This window comes from Sphaerodactylus townsendi, linkage group LG13, assembly GCF_021028975.2.
Source record: "Sphaerodactylus townsendi isolate TG3544 linkage group LG13, MPM_Stown_v2.3, whole genome shotgun sequence".
In the NCBI taxonomy this organism is placed as follows: domain Eukaryota; kingdom Metazoa; phylum Chordata; class Lepidosauria; order Squamata; family Sphaerodactylidae; genus Sphaerodactylus; species Sphaerodactylus townsendi.
The window spans coordinates 33,421,569-33,444,150 of record NC_059437.1 but is presented as its reverse complement, the minus strand read 5'-3'; the positions used below and the strand labels follow the sequence as shown (position 1 = coordinate 33,444,150).

At 46.2% G+C, this 22,582-nt stretch overlaps 1 protein-coding gene across 2 annotated transcripts in view; it reads left to right on the top strand.

Moving 5' to 3' along the window:
• Positions 1–1,397: 1,397 nt before the first annotated feature.
• Positions 1,398–22,582, top strand: part of LOC125443089 (gamma-aminobutyric acid receptor subunit beta-4) — an 86,922-nt gene continuing 65,737 nt past the window's right edge. For both annotated transcript variants that reach the window (XM_048514990.1, XM_048514989.1), the window contains exons 1-2: positions 1,398–2,150; positions 5,918–6,006. In XM_048514990.1, the coding sequence (XP_048370947.1) occupies positions 2,056–2,150; positions 5,918–6,006 (184 nt within the window). In that variant the 5' untranslated portion in view covers positions 1,398–2,055. The remainder of the gene's footprint in view (positions 2,151–5,917; positions 6,007–22,582) is intronic.

The window sequence follows — 22,582 nt, the reverse complement described above, 5'->3', positions numbered from 1 at the left end:
TTGCCTCCTGGCTGCTGAGCCCTGGCAGAAGATGTAGCCACATGAACAAGCAATACAAAGTGGAGGGCACCTACCGATGGCTGCCCAAACCTCAGCAAAAGCCCACCTGAGAGCTGCCAGACCCCGAAACACTGGATGATTGATCACTGCTGCAAAACTTTGTACAAAACAAGTTTAGCTACAGGGCCAGGAATCACTCTCAAAAAATGGACCTCAAGAGGAGTTCTTCTGAAAAGGGGGACAGGGGATTCTGCTTCCAGCCAGTAGTTTGGTGATGATGTCTGATCTTTGTACAAATGACTGTCTCTGGGACGTTTCTGCTGTGGCTTTTGGGACAAACATGAAGATCGCCATCACGGTTTTGCCCACCGGGTCTCCAACATGAACACAGCCCTCCACTCTTCGCAGTCCTGAGAGGTAGGTCAGCAGTGACTAGCCCATGGTCACTAAGTGAGCCTCATGTCTGGGAAGAGATTTGAACTCAAGTCTCCCAGTCCAAAGCGATCTTCCTTCCTGGGGACTGTCTCCTCTCACAGTTCAGCTGATGAGCTGTAGCCTTGGTTAGGGCAGTCAGAGCCAGAAAGGCTTCAGTGCAAGCCAAGGGCAAGAAAGAACTATTCTTGGGGTCATACAGCTGGACCGGAGAAGCCCTGCATGAATTCCCGAGTGGCCTCTCTAGCCCTGGCTGTACATAAGAACTACCCAGCACCGTTAGCTCAGGTTTGGCAAAGCACCTGACATTTCAATTCCCGTCTCCCTTATGCTGATGATTCCTGCTGGGATTCTGCTTGTCCAGCTGGAGGCCCAGGCAATGCGCCCCCCACCCCGACCCCGACCCCGACCCCGACCCCGACCCCGACCCCCACCCCGACGATGCCCCCTTTGAGCTTCTGGAAGGACGCGCAGCTTCTCTGCCCAGCTGCCGCCTGTGGGGTCTCAGTCGCCAAACTGCTGGTGGAGGAGACTCGCGGGCACCGCTTCTGCTACTCCCGGTTCCAAACGTCAGACCCCCGAGAGGGTTAATGCTCTCCGATGTGACGTCAGAATGCCATTGATTTGCCTGGAGATTTGGGGGGGGGGGACCTTTGCCCAGCCCTCCCTCCAGCTCTTTCCTCCCTCTTGCGCCTCTTTCTGCCTGCAATGGTCAGGAGAAGCGCGCAGGGGGCCCGGGCGGTTCGCTTTGCCTCTCCCCGGCGCTGCCTGTATGCAGGGGGGCGCCGCTGCTCCTGCGTGCCCGGAGTCTCTCCTCCGCTTGCTTTCTGCTGGTTGTCTCCCCCAGCCTCCCCGCCGGAGCTTGGCCACCTCACCGCACTCCCCCGATCCCGTTCACAACCCTAAGCAGGCTGGGCTCTGAGCATCCCAGACCCGGGGCTAAAAATAGGGAAGGGGGACACAAGCAGGCGAGGGGTGGGAGGCGGGAGTCCAAATTGCATCGCTGGAGAACTCTTCGCCCGGCCTCCCTCTCCTCCTCCTCCTCCTCCTCCTCCTCCGCCGCCGCCGCCGCCACACACATCGACTCCCCTCCTCTCCTCTTCCTCCTCCTCCTCCTTCTCCTCCTCCTCCTCCTCTCTGAAGGTGGATAGCAGGAGCGAGGCAACATCTGCAGGGCTGGATGGCAGATTAGCAGGGGGCAGAGCCAGCGAGCCAAGTGGAGGGTCCGGGGGGGAAATCGGGGGTCCTTTTTCTTTCTTTTCTTTTCTCCTTCCCTCCCCCTCCTCTCCCCTCACCCAAAGAACGGATTTCACGTTTTGCTGAGTCCATTTGCGGGCGTTCGGTTCCCCCCCCCCCCCGGATTTTCTCCATTGGCAAAGGATGCCTCGTTGAGATGATGCTGGATGCCAGAAGAAGCCGATTCTTTGAGGACCACTGAGCGGCGTGGGACACCCCCCCTCCCGCCCATTTTTTTGGGGGGGAAAGCGTTTCATGTGATTTTTTTTTCAAACCCAGCCAAACAAGGACATCGTTCGTTGCTCCTGTCTCCCTTCGGAGGGGGTGATTTCCAGAAGCAGGACCCTCCCCTCCTCCCCTCCCCGCCAGACCTTCCTTCTCCCCTCCATGGTGTTGGTGGAAATGTGGAGATTTCAGGCAGACAGACTGAGTGGATTCGTCTCTGCTTTGGCAGCCCTTTGTCTCGCCTGCTGCGCTCAAAGGTAAGCCCATCCGTTTCCACGGTGCCGTCGGGGTGGCCGGAGGTTTTGCTGGCTCCCGTGGGCTCCTGTTCTGTGGGGATTGAAGCTAGCCTGAAGGGTACACCGATGTGTGTTTGTGGGGGGGAGGGGGGCTCACCTCTCAGTGCATATGCCGTGGATTAAGTCACCAACGAGGTCTGTTTGTAGAATAAGGTAGTGGGCACAGGAGCCCAGCCACACACCATTGCATATCTGCCAGGCGGTGCATCCGTAGACACATCATCACAAACACCACACAATCCATGTTTCTGGTTTGGAGCAGCGGAGATGTGCATGCAAATAGCATCACGGAGGCACCCGGAACATTTGCATAGCCAGACACAGTGTGACCTGCGCATGCTGAAGAAGAGGTGCAGAACCCCCATCTCAGCATCCGTCTATCGATGGCACACATTTCTGTGGGCACTATGCAGAGCTGTCTTGACACGGGGGCCCTGGTCCCCCTGTGGCGGGTACTCACTGGTCCTGGCAGGTTGGCATCTATGATTCAGACATTTGGTGAGGAGATGCTATGGCTACCTGTATGCCCTGGACCAAAATGCACAGAAGTGCCTGGCACAGATTCACTGGCAGGAGGATATCCTGGCACAAGGGGTCCAGGTCATATGCACCCTACAAGTGACCTAAGCCTTCAGGCCCCTTGGAGATAGTGCTTCTGTCCCAGGCTGAGTGCGGTGAGCCAGATGTAGTTTTGTTATAGGAACAAAAGATCCTGTTTGTGACCTCTTGCTTAGCTGTTATGACTTTCTCCTATAAAATGAAGTCACTCCTCTGGCCCATCCTGAAATTCAATAAACGTAAAACAAGGATAACTGCATGGTTACAAACATAACTGCATGGTTGTCCAATAGGGGATCCTGGGTAAACTCTTCAAAATGTCAACGTCTTGCCATTTCAAAGGGGTGTTTTGTGGCTCAACTTCAGACCCGACTTGAGACCATTTAGTCTGTCTCAAATATGAATCAGGTCCTTCGAGTCTAGTCTTCCAGGCCTTGGTGCATGTTAATAGCTTCATTTCACACCTGGGCCCAGAGGCCTGGTCTGGATCTGGCTTACTTTTCTGCATACCTATCTGATATCTAGAAATTGATATCCAGATTAATTGAAGATTAGATTTTTGAGGGGACGGGGTTTCCTCTGTGGTTTTATGGTACAATAGTATGCCTGTAGTACACAATAGATCTGTGTGACATGAAAGCTTGCTATAGGCATAGCTATCTCTGTAAGACAACTACCTAAACCAATATTATAGCCTTCTTGCAGAATTAGTTATATTGGCACAAGGCAAAGTGGGATATACATCTACTTGCACATTTATAAGCACTGTTTAACCAGAGTACACATACAAGCATGGACTGAAAGTGGAAGGAAGGAAGGAAGGAAGGAAGGAAGGAAGGAAGGAAGGAAGGAAGGAAGGAAGGAAGGAAGGAAGGAAGGAAGGAAGGAAGGAAGGAAGGAAGGAAGGAAGGAAGGAAGGAAGGAAGGAAGGAGTCCTGCTCTTTGGAAAGGCATTCATCAGCAGACACTTTGAGTGGCTTCTCTGTGTGCCTAGAACAGGTGCCTCCCCTAAACCTCTCGGCTTACTTTGACATATCAAATGCAAGATGCCTGCATTAGCAATATCTGCGCTTAGTCTCTCAGATCCTAACTCCTGTCCCCCAGTTTGCATCCTTGCACACCTGCAGCACAGGGACTCTGCATGGAGAGCAGTAGTCACCAGCTCCCACTGGGGCTGCACAGGATAATTGGTTTGAGCTTTCCGCAAGTAGGACTGCTCTGCAGTTGCCAGATCTTAGCCGTGGCACTGTGGCCTTTGGCCAAAAAGTGTCAGGTCAGGGTGGGGAGGTGGAATCCCAAGGTGAGTAGGCTGGGAGGTCAGGAACTCAGCTGTCCCCCAATCCTGCCTACTCCCCCACCCCACCCCCAGCAGCAAAGAGTTGTAGCTATGCCAAGACTTCTCTGGCTCTCACTGAGCTTATTTGTACCAACAGTCACAGAGGGGCACGGAGAATCCAGTCCCACAACGTTGGCTCTGCTGGTTGAGTCAGTCAAGTGACCCAGTTAAGTGAGGGGCTGGATTGTCTTTTCCTGATCCATTAATTCTCAGCTTAGGCCCCCGTACTGCCTGGATGGACAAAGACTAGGCAGCTTCAGAAGGAGGAAAAAGCAAACACCTGTGGGCCACCAAAGATGCCTTCGCCTTCGGGCTGAGCAAGCACTTTGCTAAATGGCATGGCATCCCTACGCAGCCTCCTTAGCATAGAGCAAGGCTCATCTTGCCAGCTTTGGGCTAGAGAAGGCATGTACAGTCCAATTGCGTTTCTTAGCTCCCTCCTCCTCTTCCACTACAGTGCTTTGCTTGCTTGCCTCCCCACATTGCCTGCGAGGAGTGTTTATACAGTCATACATCTCTCTCTCTCTCTCTCTCTCTCTCTCTCTCTCACACACACACACACACACACACACACACACACACACACACACACACACACACACACACACACACAGAACTTGGGGTAGAAAGCAAAACCACCAGCTTCCAGGTTGAAATGAGCAGGCTCAGGCAGAGATGTCATCCTTGCCACATGGGTGCAAAGATGGAGGTTTGCCTCTCCTAGTCTGCAGGGGCAGTTGCTCTCCGGAGCGACAGAAAACGTATCTGTCTGCAGAGAGGCAGAAGCGACCTGGGGATGTTTGGGGTGTAAAAAGGAGGGGTGTGTGGACTGGTGGAGCAGGGAGACTTGTGAACTGAATGCAGACGCTGTGCGTGCGATAGATCAGGCAGAGGCTGTTAACAGGATGGCGGGCGTGTGCAGTAGGAGAGAGGACAGCAAGGAGGGTTTGCATCAGAAGATACAGGCACAACATTGGGCATTGAGTGTGGGTAGGAAGACATACTGCTGCCAGTGCATGGAAGGAGGATAAGGTTTGCAGAAGCCGAATGGAGCCAACAGGCACCTTGGTCTGGCTCTGAGACTGGGGAACTGGCCCTGGGAGCAGAAAATGATCAAAACCATGGGGCAAGGAAGACCTCCATGAGTGCTTCCTTCCAAATGTGCTAGGGCCCTTCCTGGGCTGCTCTTGCATATTTCTAAGTGAAAGGAAGGTTAGGAGAGAACCTCAGGGTTGCCCAAAACACTGTGTGCGTGAACAAGCTCATGTGTATGCACAGGAGGAAGAAAAGCATTTGTATGTAAGAGAGGTTGCAGAAGTGGGTGTATGTCTGAGCTTGCCTCCCCAAGCTACTGGCCTCCTTGCAACAGCCCCCCAAATTCTGACTTACCTAGACATGTAGACGCCCCCCTTTGCTCCCTGATGAGGCCCCAAAGCATTGCCCTTCATGTTAGAACATTTTATCCTCACAACAATCCAGCAAGGTGGGTTGGGCTAGGTAAGAGCACTTGGTCCAAGGCTACCTAGCAAGCTTCCATGGCAGAGTGGGGATTTGAAACTGGGTCTCCTAGATCCTAGACCAACTCAAATCACTACACCACCCTGGCTCCACGTACACCATGGCACACTGGCAGTAATAGGTCTGGTTCCTGGTGCCACCATCCCAGTCGCCAAATCCAACATAGACCGAAAACCCTTTGGCTTGTTATCATGTACCAGATTCTGCCCTTTCTGAGATGCCAAGCAGGAAATGTGAACTGATGAGCACCCTACTATGCGCAGCTTCTATGGGAGCACTGATGGTAATGAGGCCTTATCACTCTTCTGTCTTTCAGCCCATCCACTGGGAACATTTCAGTGGTGAAAGGGATTGTGGACAAACTGCTGAAGGGGTACGATGTCCGCCTCCGGCCTGACTTTGGAGGTAGGCTGGTCCTTTTTTTCCTCAGAGGCTGGGGGAGGTGGGGGGGCGGGGGGACACTGAGGATTGTTTGCATGCCATTTTTCAAAGCAGCCTGTGAGACTGTTTTTCAACTCTCCATTTGCTTTCTGCTCTTTCTTGCTCCATCTTCCTTTGCCCATCTCTCTCCTGTGCTGTGCCTTCTTGTTGGTAAAACTTGACTTTCTCAGTACCCGCCTCCCCTCCCCCCCCCCCCCAATTTCCTCTGTTTGGCTCTGGCATGCAGTCCAGCAGCCAGATGAACACCAGGTTAAATTCAGCATCTTTCCTAGTCTACACAGGGCTGAGATGGGGTGAGGGGAGAGCCGTCATTGTGTGTCTGTGGCTGGCATTTCTGCAGCTACTGCAAAGGCCACGTTCCTTGGAGAAACATCTCAGCTGGGGTCTCCTCCTGCAAAAACATTACACCCTTTCTGGCCCATAAGCTTCCCCTACCCCTGCTGTGGTTGGCATGTCAGTTTGCCTGGCAGTGTGTTGGGCCCATTCATCCATTCATCCATCCACCTGTCTAGGTCTACTATTGCTGGATGACTAGTATGCATGGAGCTTTCCCTTGTGTTGTTGCTCTCAAGTGCTACTGATACAGGATGAAATATTCATTCAGGAGCAGCTGGGAACTTGCCTGATATGGTGGAGCCTGCTAAGCTCAAACAGAGGGAACCCACAAGCACCAGAAACAGTCCCAATATAGTGTTAGCTGATACCAGTTTTGGTCTTTGATGGCAGAACTGGGATTTTGTTGCTGTTGCGTGAATTGCATTGCCCCTTGGCTCACATGTTTCTACAGATGTTGTATTTTCATAAATATGAATTGTCTGTATTATGTTTGTTTCCTGTTTTTTGTTTTGTTTTTTTGCTTTGTGGGATACCCCCAATACCCTCCTTTTTGGGAGGGAATCTTCTCAGTGACGGTTCGAGGGTCTCTGACTTGTTGTTCCTGCTTTTGCACTCTGTTTGGCATGTGCACTTATAGAGCAGCAAAGCATTACAAGCCCCCAGGATGATTTTGGCAGGGCCCCTCCTTTACCAAGGCCTCAAGAGCTCAGAAGACAGAGGTCAACGGCATGGCAGTAATTGGGAGTTCTGCCATTTAACACCTCGCTCCTGCCCTGTGCAGTCTTATCAAGAGTGCTTTGGGGGACATGAAGTAGAATAGACTGCTCTGGGGTTGTGAGAGGGCTGCATAATGTTCGTGTGTGTGTGTGTGGGGGGGGTTGTCAGAGGCTGGAGTGGGGAAGAATCAAGACAGAGAATTCAGAGTGGTTCGTTTTTGAATGAAATCCAGCAGAAGCCGATGATAAAGCTTCTAGGAGCACAACGTTGCCAGGTCTATTCATTTGATTTAAATGTTTATATCCTGTCTTTCCATTGTAATCTCCAGGGCATCTGGCAATCATTAAATTAAATACAATTGACACAACATCAGATTAAAAAATAGCAAATCAACAGAAACCAATTTTGAAAAAAACAAAAACAAAAAAACCCCTACCCAGCAGCAGTAAAAACAAGAAGCTAGAAGGTTGATCAATCCCCCAACCCAGATAACAACAGTCTTTCCCACAGTATTCACGGGTGCCATACAAGTCTGTCAGGAGGATGTTCCATAAATGGGGTGTGAAAACAAAACAGACCTTATACCTGATTGCTGTTTACCTGGCCACTGAAAACAGGAAGATATTAAACAGAATTATAAAGGAGCAAGAGGTCTTTACAGTACTTTTGCTCCCAGACCTCTGAAAGCCTAGCAAGTCAAAACCAACGCTTTTACTTATGCCCACAAAGGAAATGCGAGCCACTGGAGATATTTTAACACCAGAGAGATATGATCAGGCTATTAATCAAGATTTGTGGCTGTGTTCTGAAACAACTGAACATTTCCATTAGTCTTCAAAAGCACATCCACATACTTTGCACTAAAGTAATGCTGCCTGGGTGTTATTGGACCATGCCTATCAAAGGGGGGTGGGGGGTTGTCAGCTGGTTTATCAGCATACCCTGTAGAAAGTGCTTAATGCCAGAATTTTGAACAGAAAATCTATTAGCATGCCCCAAATGACAAACTTGATCCTTGGCTGGGGGAAATGCAACCACATCCAATAAATTGAATGCATTAAACTATGGTTGCTTTTCGGTGGGAGGGGGGTTCATCTGGATTGAGCTTCATTTCATGAGCCTTCAGATGGCCCATTACTAATCCTGGACATCAGCTTCAAAGGAGGGATATGCCATCAGCAGTTTCATGTCTAGTTAAGGCATGGTGGTGGAGTCCGTGGTTATTCAAAAGCATCCATTCCAAATAGAAGAGCAAAAGTCCCCAGATCTCCTTCTAGAACCTCCCTGGTAGGTAAGGGAGGACAACCAGAGTACAGCACCTCTAGCTAAGACAAAAGGATACCACAATTAATGGTACTGAATGGTTCTATTTCTGGGAACCCAGAATTTTCTCATGTGGTCCCGTATCTACTGACACTATAATAGACAGCCAAATGGGTGAAGTGACTTCCCATGCATTGGTATTCACATTGCATGAGACCCTGCATTGAAGGGGCTGAAAATAAGACCGTGCTCATGGGTTGTCACACTGCTTGTCAACCATATTTTTAAACAGGAGCTTGGATCTGCCAGCAGCCACAAAGCCTCCCCTGAGCCCTTCCATTATGACAAGTAGGGCCACAGTCTAGAAAACACTGCAGAGCATTGATCTATCTGAACTACAAGATCTCGTCCCCTTTTACAAGACTGTGTGAGGCTCCAAATATGTTTGCAGGCAGCTCAGAACACTATGGCCCCTTCCGCACACGCAAAATAATGCATTTTCAAACCACTTTCACAACTGTTTGCAAGTGGATTTTGCCATTCCGCACAGCTTCAAAGGGCACTGAAAGCAGTTTGAAAGTGCATTATTCTGCATGTGCGGAATGAGCCTATGAAAGTGTATTGCCCAAGAGCGGAGGAACAGGAGACATGGATAGGCAAAATCTGGAAGCATAAAATCTGGAATGTCAGTAGGGGCCAGAAATAAATGGGTTATCTGTAGCAGCTCAATGAATGGGTTCCCCAAGCACAGGTCAGCATTGGCACCAACACTGGCACCAGCAAAAAAAAGGCATGTTTTGGTCAAGGGATTTGGCTTCAGTAACCTTGCCGCCTCCTTTTTCTGCAGTTTTAGGCTCCCTAAGTTTTTTAACCTGCCCATCCAGGCTTGTGGGGGAAGGAAGGAGAAGAGGAATGAGAGTGCTCCAACTAATTCCAAAAGGAGGGCAGGCCTGTTGGGGATTGCAGATCACTTTTTAATTTGAGATGTTTTGTTAGCTTCGAGCAGAGCTGAGTGGCTGGGAAGCGCCAGCCATTTCCCTTGAAGCCCATAAGCTGATGAGTGGGCTGGATCTCAGGGTCAGCTGGTGCACCTCAACTAGCATACTCCCCACCCACATTTTGTTCAGATTTTAAAAACATATTAGTTCCTTCCTTCCTCTCCTCTTCGATCTTCTGGCATAACACCCCCCCTTCTGTTTAAATGAAAATAGTAAAACAGGTGAGGGAGAAACCTTGAAATCCTCTTCTGAACTGACAGAGGAGCTGTCCATCAAATGGGCCACTATGGGAAAAGTGTGACTGGGGCAGAGAGGGATTCCCTGTGTCAACCTCTCTTCCTCTCTGATAGTTGGTTCACATATTCTGTGGGAGAAAGTTTCCCCACTGCCGGTAGCAATGTAGCAGACAAGGCCTTATGTGAGGGAGCAAGCTTGTTTTCTGCTGCTCCAGACAGAGACTAGGACCAGGAGTTACAGGTTCAAGGTGAAGGAAAAGAGATTCCACCTAAACATCAGGAAAAACTTCCTGACAGTGAGCGCTGTTCGACAGTGGAATGCACTACCTCAGAGTGTGATGGAGTCATCTTCTTTGAAGGTTTTTAAACAGCGGCTGAATGGCCATCTGTCAGGAGTGCTTTGATTGGTGTTCTTGCATTGCAGGGGGTTGGACTTCATGGCCCCTGGGGTCTCTTCCAACTGTATGGTTCTATGATTCCATGATTCTTCAGGCTTCCAGTGTTGGCTTGTCAACCTCCAGGTGGGGCCTAGAGATCTCCAGGGATTACAACTAGTCTCCGGATTGGTTTTCCTAAAGAAAATGGCTGAAATGGGTGGACTTTGTGGCTAAGGTCCTCCTCCTCTCCAAACCTTGCCTTCCCAGGCTCCATCCCTAAATCTCTAGAAATTTCCCAACACAGAGCTGGCCATCCTATGTCAACATAACTTCTGCAAGGCTTTCCATACAAGGCACATAAGGAGGCTCAAACTGTATTCAGAGTGTGTTCTCCATATGTAGAAGAGGAGTGGTGGGATTCAAAAGGAACTAAGGTTTTTAAAGCTGCCTGCTATTTGCTCTGGTTGCCAGCATGGTTGGAGGTCTTATTTAGAATCCCCACTCCACCATGGACGCTTACTGGGGGATCTTCAAACAGTCACTCTTTCTCAGTCTAACTTACCTCACAAGGTTGTTGTTGTGAGGATAAAGGAAGGGAGAAAGATGTAAGCCCCTTTGGGTGTCCATTGGGGGGAAAATTAGGGCATAGAGAAATAAAGTGAGGAAAAATATAAGTAATGATGAAGGTACTTTTATGTTTATCCCAACTGGGCAAATAGTAGCACCTTAGAGTTATTTTAGTTTAAGATAATGGAATGGAAGAGTGGTTTTTCTGCACAACACAAGCAAAACAACTTGCAAATGTTATAAAAAGAATCTTTTTTTTGTCCGCATAGCTTGGAAAAATAAAAGTGTTTGCAGTGACAACTGTTGTGTGAGGTATCTTTGAAGCTATAGGGGTAATGGATACTCGAAATCTGCAAACATAGCTAATTCTCATATCATGTCTCTGTAGCTTCAACGATAGCTCACATAATTTTTTTTTAATTGGCATAATCGGCAGGCAATACTGAGTTTATTTATGTACTTAAATCACTAAATATGCCATTGGTGGCTGCCATGCTGACTGAGGAAACGTCCATGAAAAATATTCAGCAAATGGCAGACAGCACGAAGAATCCTGAAGTGGCAAAAAAGATGGAGGGGCACGAACAGTGGAGAAAACGAAAGTGGGAGCTGTAAACTTGTGCAGGAAAATAAAACATTTCCTGCACTTCACACAGCAAGCAGGAAATGTCTTGAAATTGTCGGGGGGTGGGGGGTGGGGCGAGGGAGTTGCTAGTTTAGCATTTTCAAATAAAGCCATCTTAGGCTGAAATAGACCATTTCCAAGACATTTAGGGGGGAGAAAGCTATGCAGAGTTCCTCCCCAAAACACTTCTATTTCTGTCTTCAGGTTGTTTTATTTGTGTTGTGTGGGAAAAGCCAGTGAGGCTGAAACACATTGTTCCTCGTGCCTTGACCTCCATTCAGTATGGAATCATGTGCACCTGATTTTAAGAGAGAGAAAAAATACTGGAAGCTCAGTTTATGGAACTTCCAGCATCATGGCCATTTCTGCACGCCACAATTAGAATAGAATAGAATCTTTATTGGCCAAGTGTGATTGGACACACAAGGAATTTGTCTCCGGTGCATATGCTCTCAGTGTACATAAAAGAAAAATAAATTTGTCAAGAATCATAAGGTACAGCACTTAATCATAAGGTACAGCACTTAATGATTGTCATATAGGTCTAGTAAGCAATCAGGAAACAATCAGTAGTAATGAAAACATAAAATGTAAAATCATAAAATAAAATAAAATAAAATAAAATGTCAGCACAGGCTATAGTCATACAGTCATAAGTGGGAGGAGATGGGTAATAGGAATGATGAAAAAAGTAGTGCAGTAATTATATAATAAGTATATAATAAATAGTTTAACATTATCGAGGGAATTATTTGTTTATCAGAGTGATGGCATTCGGGAAAAAACTGTTCTTATGTCTAGTTGTCTTGGTGTGCAGTGCTCTGTAGCGACGTTTAGAGGGTAAGAGTTGAAACAGTTTATGTCCAGGATGCGAGGGGTCAGTAAATATTTTCACAGCCCTTTTTTTGACCCGTGCAGTATACAGGTCCTCAATGGAAGGCAGGTTAGCAGCAATTGTTTTTTCTGCAGTTCTGATTATTTCTCTGAAGTCATCACAATTATACCGGGTTACAATCAGTATCTTACAATCCAAATCTATTTTATCCCAGTTTCTCCCTTCGCATAGGTCGTTTCCCCACTTACCTGCTGCTGCGCGCTACTCTCCCCAAGTAGCGCGGGGTCCCCCGGCACTCCCCACTACAAGGGCGGTGAAAACGCAGCTGCCCCAACGCTGACGCTGTCACACCCCCTCAGCGCGTGTCATTCCTGGCGCTCCTCGAAACGGCACCTTTTGATGACCCTGCACAGAGCACGGGGTCATGGGGAAGCCCAGGAGCGCACCAGAAATGACGCGCGCTGGGAGTAGCGCGCAGCAACCTTTGGTCAAGGTAAGTGGGGAAACGACCATAGTTGCCCGTTTCTGTGAAGGAATTGAGTGAATACCGGGAGGAAATACTCCAGTTTGTTTTGCACGAGCCCAAGACTCTTGTATTTACCCCACAAGCGTGTCGGCGCATGTGCAAACATCCCCCAGTGTCCTGCATTCTGTTTGGCTGTTGTTTTTGGACAGCAGTGGTGGAAAACGAAGCCCCCCTTTTTTCCAGTTCTGGATAGGGCCCAGCGCAGGCGTCAGCACAGCAAGCAGCAGCAAAAAACAGTGGGCACAGCATCACATCACATTCTCATATTTTTGTGGAAAATGAGAGACTCCTCCCCCCCCCCACCTCATGATATGCCCAGTAACATTTGGCCCAAAGTGCACCTCCCTAGCTATGCATTCTGAGCAACCAGTACATGTACAGAAAAGAAAACAGGCCATTTTGGGACTCCACTCCTAATTAGCCCAGGTGAAATAGCCCAGTCAATACCATAAGCAGAAAGTGTGCTTGGGGGAACGTTTCAGGAAGGGCAGGCGATAATGGTCAGCAGCTCAACAGAGTTGAAAACTAATTGAAATCAGGTGGGAGATCGGGTGGCTGAGCAGGAAAAATAAACTGGTTTTGCTCCTGCGGTGTTTGCATGGTAGCAGGTTCAACACAGGATTTTTGAAAAGAATCGCCAAATTGGTTATTTTTGAAAATCCCAGGATGAGGGAAATATCGTGGGACAAACCTGCTTTAGGACTGGGAACTGTGCAAACCTCTTGCCCAAACCAGGACATTAGGACATCAATGTACTCCAGCAAAGGAGTAAGTAGACCAGGGAGGCTGTGGAATCTCCTTCCTGAGAGGATGTCAAGAAAAAAGAATGCACAGACTTTGACCCTCAGAACAGTTGTAATTGACATCAGGTGGGAAGATCAGGCATCACAACTAGGATAGTCAACTCCAATTTGGGAAATTCCTGGAGGTTTCAAGGTGTAGTCTGGGGAGGGGAGGGGAGGGATCTATGAGGTAAAATGCCATAAAGTCTACCCTCAAAAGTAGCCATTTTCTCTTAGGGAAATGATCTCTTTTTTCTGGAGATCAGTTGTAATTCTGGAAGACCTCCAGGCTCCTCCTGGAAGTTGGCAAGCCTACTTTCACCTCTATGACAATGGCTTTAGTCTACCGTCTTCTTGTGGAAAGTCAGGGAACCATGACTGAATGCAGAAATCAACTGATTCCACAACCATAGGGTGGGTGTGGAGTACAGATGCGCTTGGGTAATCTTGAGGCTTTTTGGTGTAAGGTAAAGATTTGAATGTGGAGAGGCACAGGGAGAGGGAGAAAGATTTCCTCAGCCACATCATGCTGAATCTGGCATTCAATGCCTCAAATATCTTCTGTCCCTGCTGAAAATTCACACGGTTTTTTTGTAACAATTCCAGCCCTTTAAATAAACTAGCAAAATATTCATGGGGAGAAACACAATAGGAGCTAAAGAGAACTCTCTGAAAGAGCAAAAAGCTTCTCATAAATACTTTTCTCTCACAAAATTACCTAGCTTCTGGAAAACTTCAGAATATATTGCTTTTCTGAACTTAGTCAAGTTCATCTGGTACTTCACTCTTTTAAATATGTAGCTCCTTAAGTTACGGTGCATCCTGAACCCATGCTCATTCTGAATTAAGAATTCATGGAAGCTTACTCTAAAGGCTGTAAGCTCTGGATAGCAGCCCTGGTTTTTTGTCAGTAAGAAGACTGCTGTTTGGATCAGAAGTGCTCATATACAAATGGATTATCTGCTCCTACCTTCTTGCAGAAATTTGGCTTGATGGCTGAGATTCTAGCTTCTGTTTTTTTTTCTTGGAAGTAATTTGAAGGGTGTGGTAATTTGCCAGGATCCTCCTCAGTCTGAACTGGTGAACATTAGCTCCTGTGTTGCTGCCTTTTCTTCTTCCTGCTTTTATATACTGTGATAAAGAGAGGTGTGGCTCTGATGATGTTTGGCCTTGTTTAAGGGGTGAAAGGGGTGAATATGGGAACCTTCTCTGCTGTATTATGGGGTGAGCAGGTTGACAGGATCATTTTCTGTAGCTGTGGAAAGAGCACACCAGGTCCGAATGTACAAAGGACAGTGCATTACAAAGCCCCTTCAGCTCCCAGCTTAATGGCAGGTCTCCTCTCAACGAAAATAAATACAGAACCCAGTCATGACAACACGTGCTAATGCAGAACTATAAACAAATGCTGACTGCAACGTGTGATTTCTTCATTAAAATTTCAGAAAGGAGAGGAAATACCTCCTTGTGGTTCCTTTGATAAATCTGATGTGTCAACAATTTTTGTTCTTTTTTTTTTTGCTTGATGTAGTTAAAACATTTCCATGATTTTTTTTTTGATGCTGTCTTGAACTGGATATAAAAAGAAGCACACATTGTTAACCCATTAAATGAATTGGGCTCTGTATATTTTATCAAGTTAGACAAACTGACTGAAGAAATCACAGATTTGAATGGGAATGTCATAGGCCAAAGATGCTACAGGGCAGTCCTCTCTCTCTCTGGCTCATTCCGCACATGCAGAATAATGCACTTTCAAACTGCTTTCAGTGCTCTTTGAAGCTGTGCGGAATGGCAAAATCCACTTGCAAACAGCTGTGAAAGTGGTTTGAAAACGCATTATTTTGCGTGTGCGGAAGGGGCCTCTCTCTTTAAAAAAAAAAAAGATCTTGTGTAGATCCTCTACCCTGCTGGACACAAAACCTTGCTGGCACAACACTTGGGAGGCCTGTTCCTTCAATTAGCTCCTAGAACAGGGACAGGGCCTCAGAAATGGTGCAGTTGAATCCCTCATAACATGGCAGGGTACAGAGATGATCAGGAATGAGGGGATACCATAATAACAGCCTTCAGAACATTCTGTTACATCCTACTGGCATCTCCTATGACAGAGCCAAGCTCTTATTTTGATGAAGAGAAGGAAATAACGTTCTCATTTATACCCCACCTTTCTCCCCAATGGGGACACAAAGCAGCTTACATCATTTTTTTGGCTCACATTTTATCCTCACTCTGTGAAGTAGGTTAAGTTGAGTATGTGTCCTGACCCAAGGTTTCTATGGCAAAGCAGGATTTTGAACATTCTTGTCTGACTAACCACTACATACGTGGGCTCTGTCCAAGCCCTGGAAAAGATTAAGGAAGCTCCAAATCAGAGAGTTACCCCACTAAATTTGGTAGAACTACAACTGAGCAGGATGATTGTAAACACGTCACATGGTCACTTTGAATTTGAACTCGAACAGAGTCCTTAGACCTAAAATTCATGCCAATAGTTGATACAAAATATGAACGTCATGGGTTTCTTTTAAGGGTGATAAGACAGTCCCCTTCTTTTCAATCGTACAGAGGCAGGTAAAAAACAAACAAACCCAGGTTTTCCGTAGGGAAAGAGGAGACAATCCAGGAGCAGAGGAAGGGGATCTGCCTGGGACTGGTAAATTATCCTTTTTTCCTTCATTTTCTTTGGCACCAAGTGCAAACTACTTTTCTCAGCTAAAGACAAAATAAAATCTAATTTAATTAGGCTGTGGGCTAGTAGGACATTTCTATAAACTGGTATTTCAATGGATGTCAGGAATGTTTTTTCAGTCAGAAACATATGACTAGTTCGGATTATGGCTCAAATCTTCTCTGAGTGTTTTAGAGTTTCAGAAAGTGAGTAGATTATTCTAAGAAACGGCCACAAATGTATTGGCCCCCAACTGAATTCTTAGGTCAATGAACTTTGTCTTGAACATGAGAATAAGAACAGAAGCCTTGCCTCGCTAGAGAAAAGCAAAGTCTGTGAACTGGTTGTTGTGGCCTTTCCAGGCTGTGTGGCCATGGTCTGGTCGATCTTGTTCCTAACATTCTGCCTGCATCTGTGACTGGCATCTTCAGAGGTGTACCACAGAGAGAAGCGTGTTACACACTGTCTGTGAAGTTGTGAAGCTCAGCCTTCAGTTTCCACCAACAACTGCAAACCAAGGCCAGGGGCATTTTCACTAGGGAAAGGCAGCATGGCTCTCCCCCATTGTCTCATCTCCACCCTCCATCCAGCCTCTGTTTAAAAACCTCCAAAGAAGGAGATTCCACCACACTCTGGGGTGGTGCATTCCACTGTCGAACAGCCCTTACTGTCAGGAAGTTTTTCCTGATCTCCTCTTAGGTTAGGGTTCCATAAGATAATGTGTGATGCAGTATTATCTTTTATCTGTCTTGAGCCCATCAACAATCAGCTTCAGTGGTGATATTTGTTCCTAGCATTGGGAAAAAAGGATGTCTCATCTGTGCTGTACAGTTGCACAGTTTTATACATTTCTATTTCTGCCCGACCCCCCACCCTTCATCTTTTCTTCAAAACCAAAACACTGGAAAAGTTTAAAAGTCCTCAAAGCCTTTGATTCCCTTAAACAAAGTGGGACTTACTTCTGAGTAAACACAGAATCCACCTATATTGTACAATTCTATACATTTTTAAGCTGCAATATATCCTTTTGGACATGGGGTAACCAGAACTGTATTCGACATTTTAAGTGAGGTTGTATTTATGTAATGGCATTCATGCTAGATTTTTTTTCCAGTGCTTGAAAAGATGAAAAAGAAAAATACCTGAAATGAGCTAAAATTATATATTCTATTCTTGCAGCGTCAGTTGATGCAGAATTAATTTCTGTCCCCAAATATTATCTCTGACCACTCAGTTGTCAGATATGATTGACATCATTCTGGATGATGTTGCATGGATGCATTCAAATGGCATTTTTTGAAATGTCTTAAATATTCATTTTATAGGAGCTACACTGAAGTTGTAATGAGTTTCATATTAATAATTCCATATAAAATGTGTCTGAATCAGTGCAAAGCTGTGGAATCAGAGACCAAACCATTATTTCTGAGTTAATGTCTGAACTAGAATGGAACTGCAGAGTTTAAGAAAGGTACTAACAAACATGAAGCAAGAATGCAGCTAAAATGTGTAATAATTCTACTATGGTTCAAAGGAGTCAAGCAATTGATGCCAAGGCTGTTCAATTTACTATAAAGACCTACCAACTTGAATTGCGGTTTTGTCAAGAAGAAGGGGAAATGTGTTTGCTCAGGTCTGTTGCCCCAGACTAACCCAAGGGTCAGACAAGGTAATAACGCCACAAACCACATAACCCCACCCCCCGCCTGAGTCTGCCCCCCATGGGCACTCTTAGGCAAGCTACTTGCTCTCAGTTCCTACCCCTCTACAATATGGGGTTAATAATGTACACCTATCTTCCACCTATCTTGTTGTAAAGACTGCAGGAACATAATGTATATGTTGCACTTTGAGCATGGGAAAGTGCTGTACAAATGCTAAGTATGAATATTAACATTTAATGACATCTCATAACCTGAATTACTTTTGCTAATGCCTTGGAATCTGATGTTGTTTTGATTTCATATTATTTTATGGTTTTGCATTTGATTGCATCAATTTGGGGCTGTTTCTATGATGTTTATACGGATGAAGCTAAATACGATTTTTAAAATGCTGTTGCTTCAAATATTTGCTCAGTATAAAAGCAATCTAGAAGCCTGTACACAAATAAATAAATGAATACTATTTACATAATATGCAACAACAGGGTACATTTTGGACAATGGAGGGCATTTTATCTCCAGGTTTTTTGGGAGGGTTTGCTGTTTGTTGCAGGATGGATTTTTTCTCATGTTCGGGTGTGTGTGTGTGTGTGTAATTGGGCAGGGAGGAATTCCCTAGGAAAGTAGAGCTGATAAGCTAGAGAATCTCCTGCCTTTCAGTGTACAGCTTGGAGGCCTGAATTGCCTCTGTCGAGGTTGTTGGGAGGTGTACTTGCAGGAAGACAGAAGACTCACGGCTTGAGTACTGATGAAATTGTAAACCCCTAAATTGAATAGTTGGATTTTTTTTCTTCAGATTCATGTCAGAAAATTGATTGAAGTCATACAGTGTTTTAAGATGTGTTGACACACTTGCCTGAATAAATGCATTACTTATGACAAGAGTTCATGAGAATTGTCAAGGAAGTTTGCCAGTATGGTAGCCCTTGGCCAGGGGTAGGGAACTTGCGGCTCTCCAGATGTTCAGGAACTACAATTCCCATCAGCCCCTACCAGGATGGCCAATTGGCCATGCTGACAGAGGCTGATGGGAATTGTAGTTCCTGAACATCTGGAGAGCTGCAGGTTCCCTACCCCTGCCCTTGGCTATCCTTTCCTTGCCCCTGCTCCATCTCTAAGCTGACAGCGCCTCCACATAGGCAACGTTTGCTTTCCTATCATGAGAACTAGAAACATGTCTCTTTTTGAAACCTGAAGTCTTCTGCTCACCCAATATGTTAACTCTTGTTACATCTATTGACAGAGTCCTTCACAGAGTCCTGGCAATCCTTACAACTGTCCTGCAAAGTTGGCCAGTATTACTATCCCTTCATTTCTTGTCCAAGGCCATTGTCTGACTTTTTTTTGTGGCTGGGTGAGATTTAACTCTGGGTCTCCTAGTTGCAGCAGCTCACATTCTTAAACTTTGTGGCTCATTTGCTGAATTAAGTTAGTGTTTCTTGGTGATTACACATTGAATCAGATTCTGGAGTCTGGGACTTTTTGCTCATGTTCGGGGATCAGGGATCACTTTCTTCCATTCTGTGACAGAAAGAACAATGTTCTGCTTGTCGAGCCCCAGCATTGTCATGGGTGCTTCAGTGGCCCTTTAATGTGGCTAACAGGTCCTGAGCCTGGCCATAGCTCCATGGAAGCATCTACCTCAGCCATTCAGGCCTTCACTTTTTATTCCACCCCAATCTAGATTCTGCCCCCAGCCCTTCTCCCTGGCTCTTCCCTCAGAGCCTTTAAGGGCCCTCATCCAGCTCCTCCCTTTCCTTCTTGGTCAGACTGGGCCCCACTTCTTCCCTGCTACTGCTCCAAGAGGGCAGAGGCCTCACTTGGGCTTCTGGGCCTTTTCCAGGCCCTTTGCTGAGGGCCTGAGCTTCTGGTGCAGCGTAGGGCCATGACTGGGTGCTGATCGGCCTGCCTTCCAGGCCTCTTCTTCTGCTGTGTGGCCTTTAGAGCCCAGAAAGCTGCTGGCCCAGGGGAGGGCTCCTTCCCACGAGCCGCCTCACTCTGTAGGGTCTGCCCACTGCCTCTGTCTGCTGCCCTGTCCAAGGGTCCTGGGTAAGGCATTCTCCAAGGTCTTCTCCCAGTTGGGGTGGGAGGTCTCCAAATACAGCTCACCAACCATCACCCTGTGAAGGTCTTTTCTAAGAGCAGAGTTACTCTTTCTTCTGGTGGTGATAATCATAACAATTTGTTGAATTGCCTAACCTTTCACTTTTCCCCCCTTTAATTTGTTTTTCATTGGTCTCAGTAAAAAAAACACATCTCTAGTCGTAACTTCATTGTTTTCAGTTCATTTCTGATACAAAGTTATAGTAACCCTCAAGTAGCCCATCATGCTTGTCGAGTCTCTGACATAGGAGAGAAAGAGTAGCAGTTGTATGCAGTGGTGAGATTCAAATAATTTAACAACTGGGTCCGGTGGTGGGATTCAAATAATTTAACAACTGGTTGTTTACAAGCGCCATTTTAACAACTGGTTCTTCTGAAGTGGGGCAAATCTGCTGAATCCCACCACTGGTTGTATGTATTACTTGTAGCATGGGTAAAAGCAGACATTTGGAAACCTACAGAAGATACGCAGTCGGTGCATCTAGCAACCCAAGAAAGGCAGGCCGAAGTATTGATGGGGGAGAGAAAATGATCTGCCAGCCCAAAAGGCAGATCACCAGTACAATGGCAATGCTGAACTCTGGGAGTAAACCTGATTGAATAGAACGGTGTAGGATTCTGAGTAGACCTACTGGGGATCGCTCTATATATCCCGTTTTGGTGTCAAGCAGATCTTTCCATTACTGTTCAGACATCAGGTATGAGTACTGAATGGGAAACACACACTGGAATAATAGTGCCTGGTAGAAATCATTTTAAATGCATGTACACTGCAATGAATGACACACAGAAGCAGACAAACTGACTATTAATGTTTGTATACTCAGTATGAGTAACATACAAGAATTCATTATTTGTGTGTTCTGCAAAGGATCACTGGCACACGCAGTACTAATAAGGATGTGCATTCAGATTTGAACTAATCAAAATCTGTACTAAATTATTTAATATATTTAATGCATTTTATCAGATTGTTAAAATTAACAGCAATCAGCAATTGCCATAAACCTTGAGCAATGTCTGTTAGTCTAGAGATCCTTTCTTTTGGGCAGAAGCAAAGTCAACAAAAGGGACAGCTAAGTGTCAAGAGATCTTCCAATGAAAAGAGTAAACAGTTGTTCCTACCACAGACGATCTTTGCAAATAATGTTTCTGTGTGGAGCATTTCCACTCCAATCATTGAATTGGTTTACTGGGAGGACTTTCTTGATCTACTTTAGAAATGGGTCTTGTTTGCTTTTCCACCCTTAATCCCTGTCAAAGAGTTTCAATTAAATTTTAAAAAACTAAAATGAGCCTAAAACAAAAATGGAGTGGGGAGGGGGGGGTCTGCATTTATCCATGGACACTAACATACTTACAAGCAGAATGAACAGACAGATCTTACTAACATGAAAGGGAATAAGAGAAATCAGTATACTGGCAAACCTCATACTAGCAGAAAGAACAGATCAGCCACACGTAGGTGGATTCTGCACAGACCAAATATAATGCCTGCAGGACACTATAAAAACCTTTTCTGGGAGGGGACTTAGCCTAGGTCCTGTTCCAAAAATGAGTTTGGCCCATTTTATTCCTCTCAACCTGGGTTTTTTTAAACTTGCTACACCAGAGATCCTTTTGCACAATCCTGGGTTGGTGGTGCTCCCGCACAAACACAACAGGCAGAAGATGCTTTGTTTCCTTCCCTTCCACCTATTCACTTTAGGTTCCGCGTCATCCACTATGTCAGAGGGAATCCACCCGCCATTCTGGGCAGGTCACCCAGCATATTGTGGGCAGATTCCCTGAGCCCCTGACAAAATCCCCCAAGCACGTTTTCTCCCGTGGCAGAGAGTGTAACCACCATATAGCAACATGTTCATCATTGCCTGCCTGCTGCAGGAAGGTCGCTTTTTCTTTTGTTTTTCTTTTGTGTGTTGCACATGCACAGTTACACAGGTTCAGCCAACTGGATTGCGGGATAGTCGGCATGGCTGTGGGGGTTCGGTTCTATATGCCTGCGTAGCTATATGTGGCAGGAAATAAAAAAGAGAAGCCTCTTTGTGCGAAGGTGCAAAAGCAACCCAGATTGTTTTCATGGGCTCGAATCACTGCCTGAATGGGTGAAGGGCACATGTGAACAGGAAAAAAGAAAACAGGTTCCTTTATAACAACTGTAACCCTTTATACATATGCTGTGTGGAACCCACCATACCCTCACACCCAGATCTGTCACTCATGTCGTAAATACAGTTTTCAAAGCCCAAAATACATAAAAGGAACAAGGGGAAATCCTCAACAGGTCTACAAAAGTACGTCCTGTGTTATGCAATCGGGCTTACTTTCAGGAAGGTGTCCTTAGGATCTCGGCTGGAGTTTTTTCGGGAATAATATTTCTGCTGGGTTGCCAACTTTCAAGTGGATTCTGGAGTCCTCCTTGACTTCCAAATGATGGAGATCAATTCCTCTGGATAAAATGGCAATTTGGGATGGTAGTCTCTATGACATCACAGCCCTCCTGAGCTCTCTTCCCTTTCCAAATTCAGTCCTCTCCGTTCTGTGCCCCCAATATCCAGGAGTTTCTCAATCCAGAGTTAGCAACCCTATTCTGTAGGCAAGTATAAAGAATCAAGAAATCTCTTTCATACACACATGCCCACAACCCAGTGATGATCCGTGGGAAAAACTGAAGAAATAAAGCCCTATTACGAAAAATCTGTTCTGTTGCAAGATCTGCTTTGCTGATAGGAAAAGTTCCCTGTCAGTGTTATTATTTCCTCCCTCCCTCCCTCCCTCCCTCCCTCCTCGATCTATCGATCGATCAAACTTTCGAAACAAATATTCATTATTATTGTCAG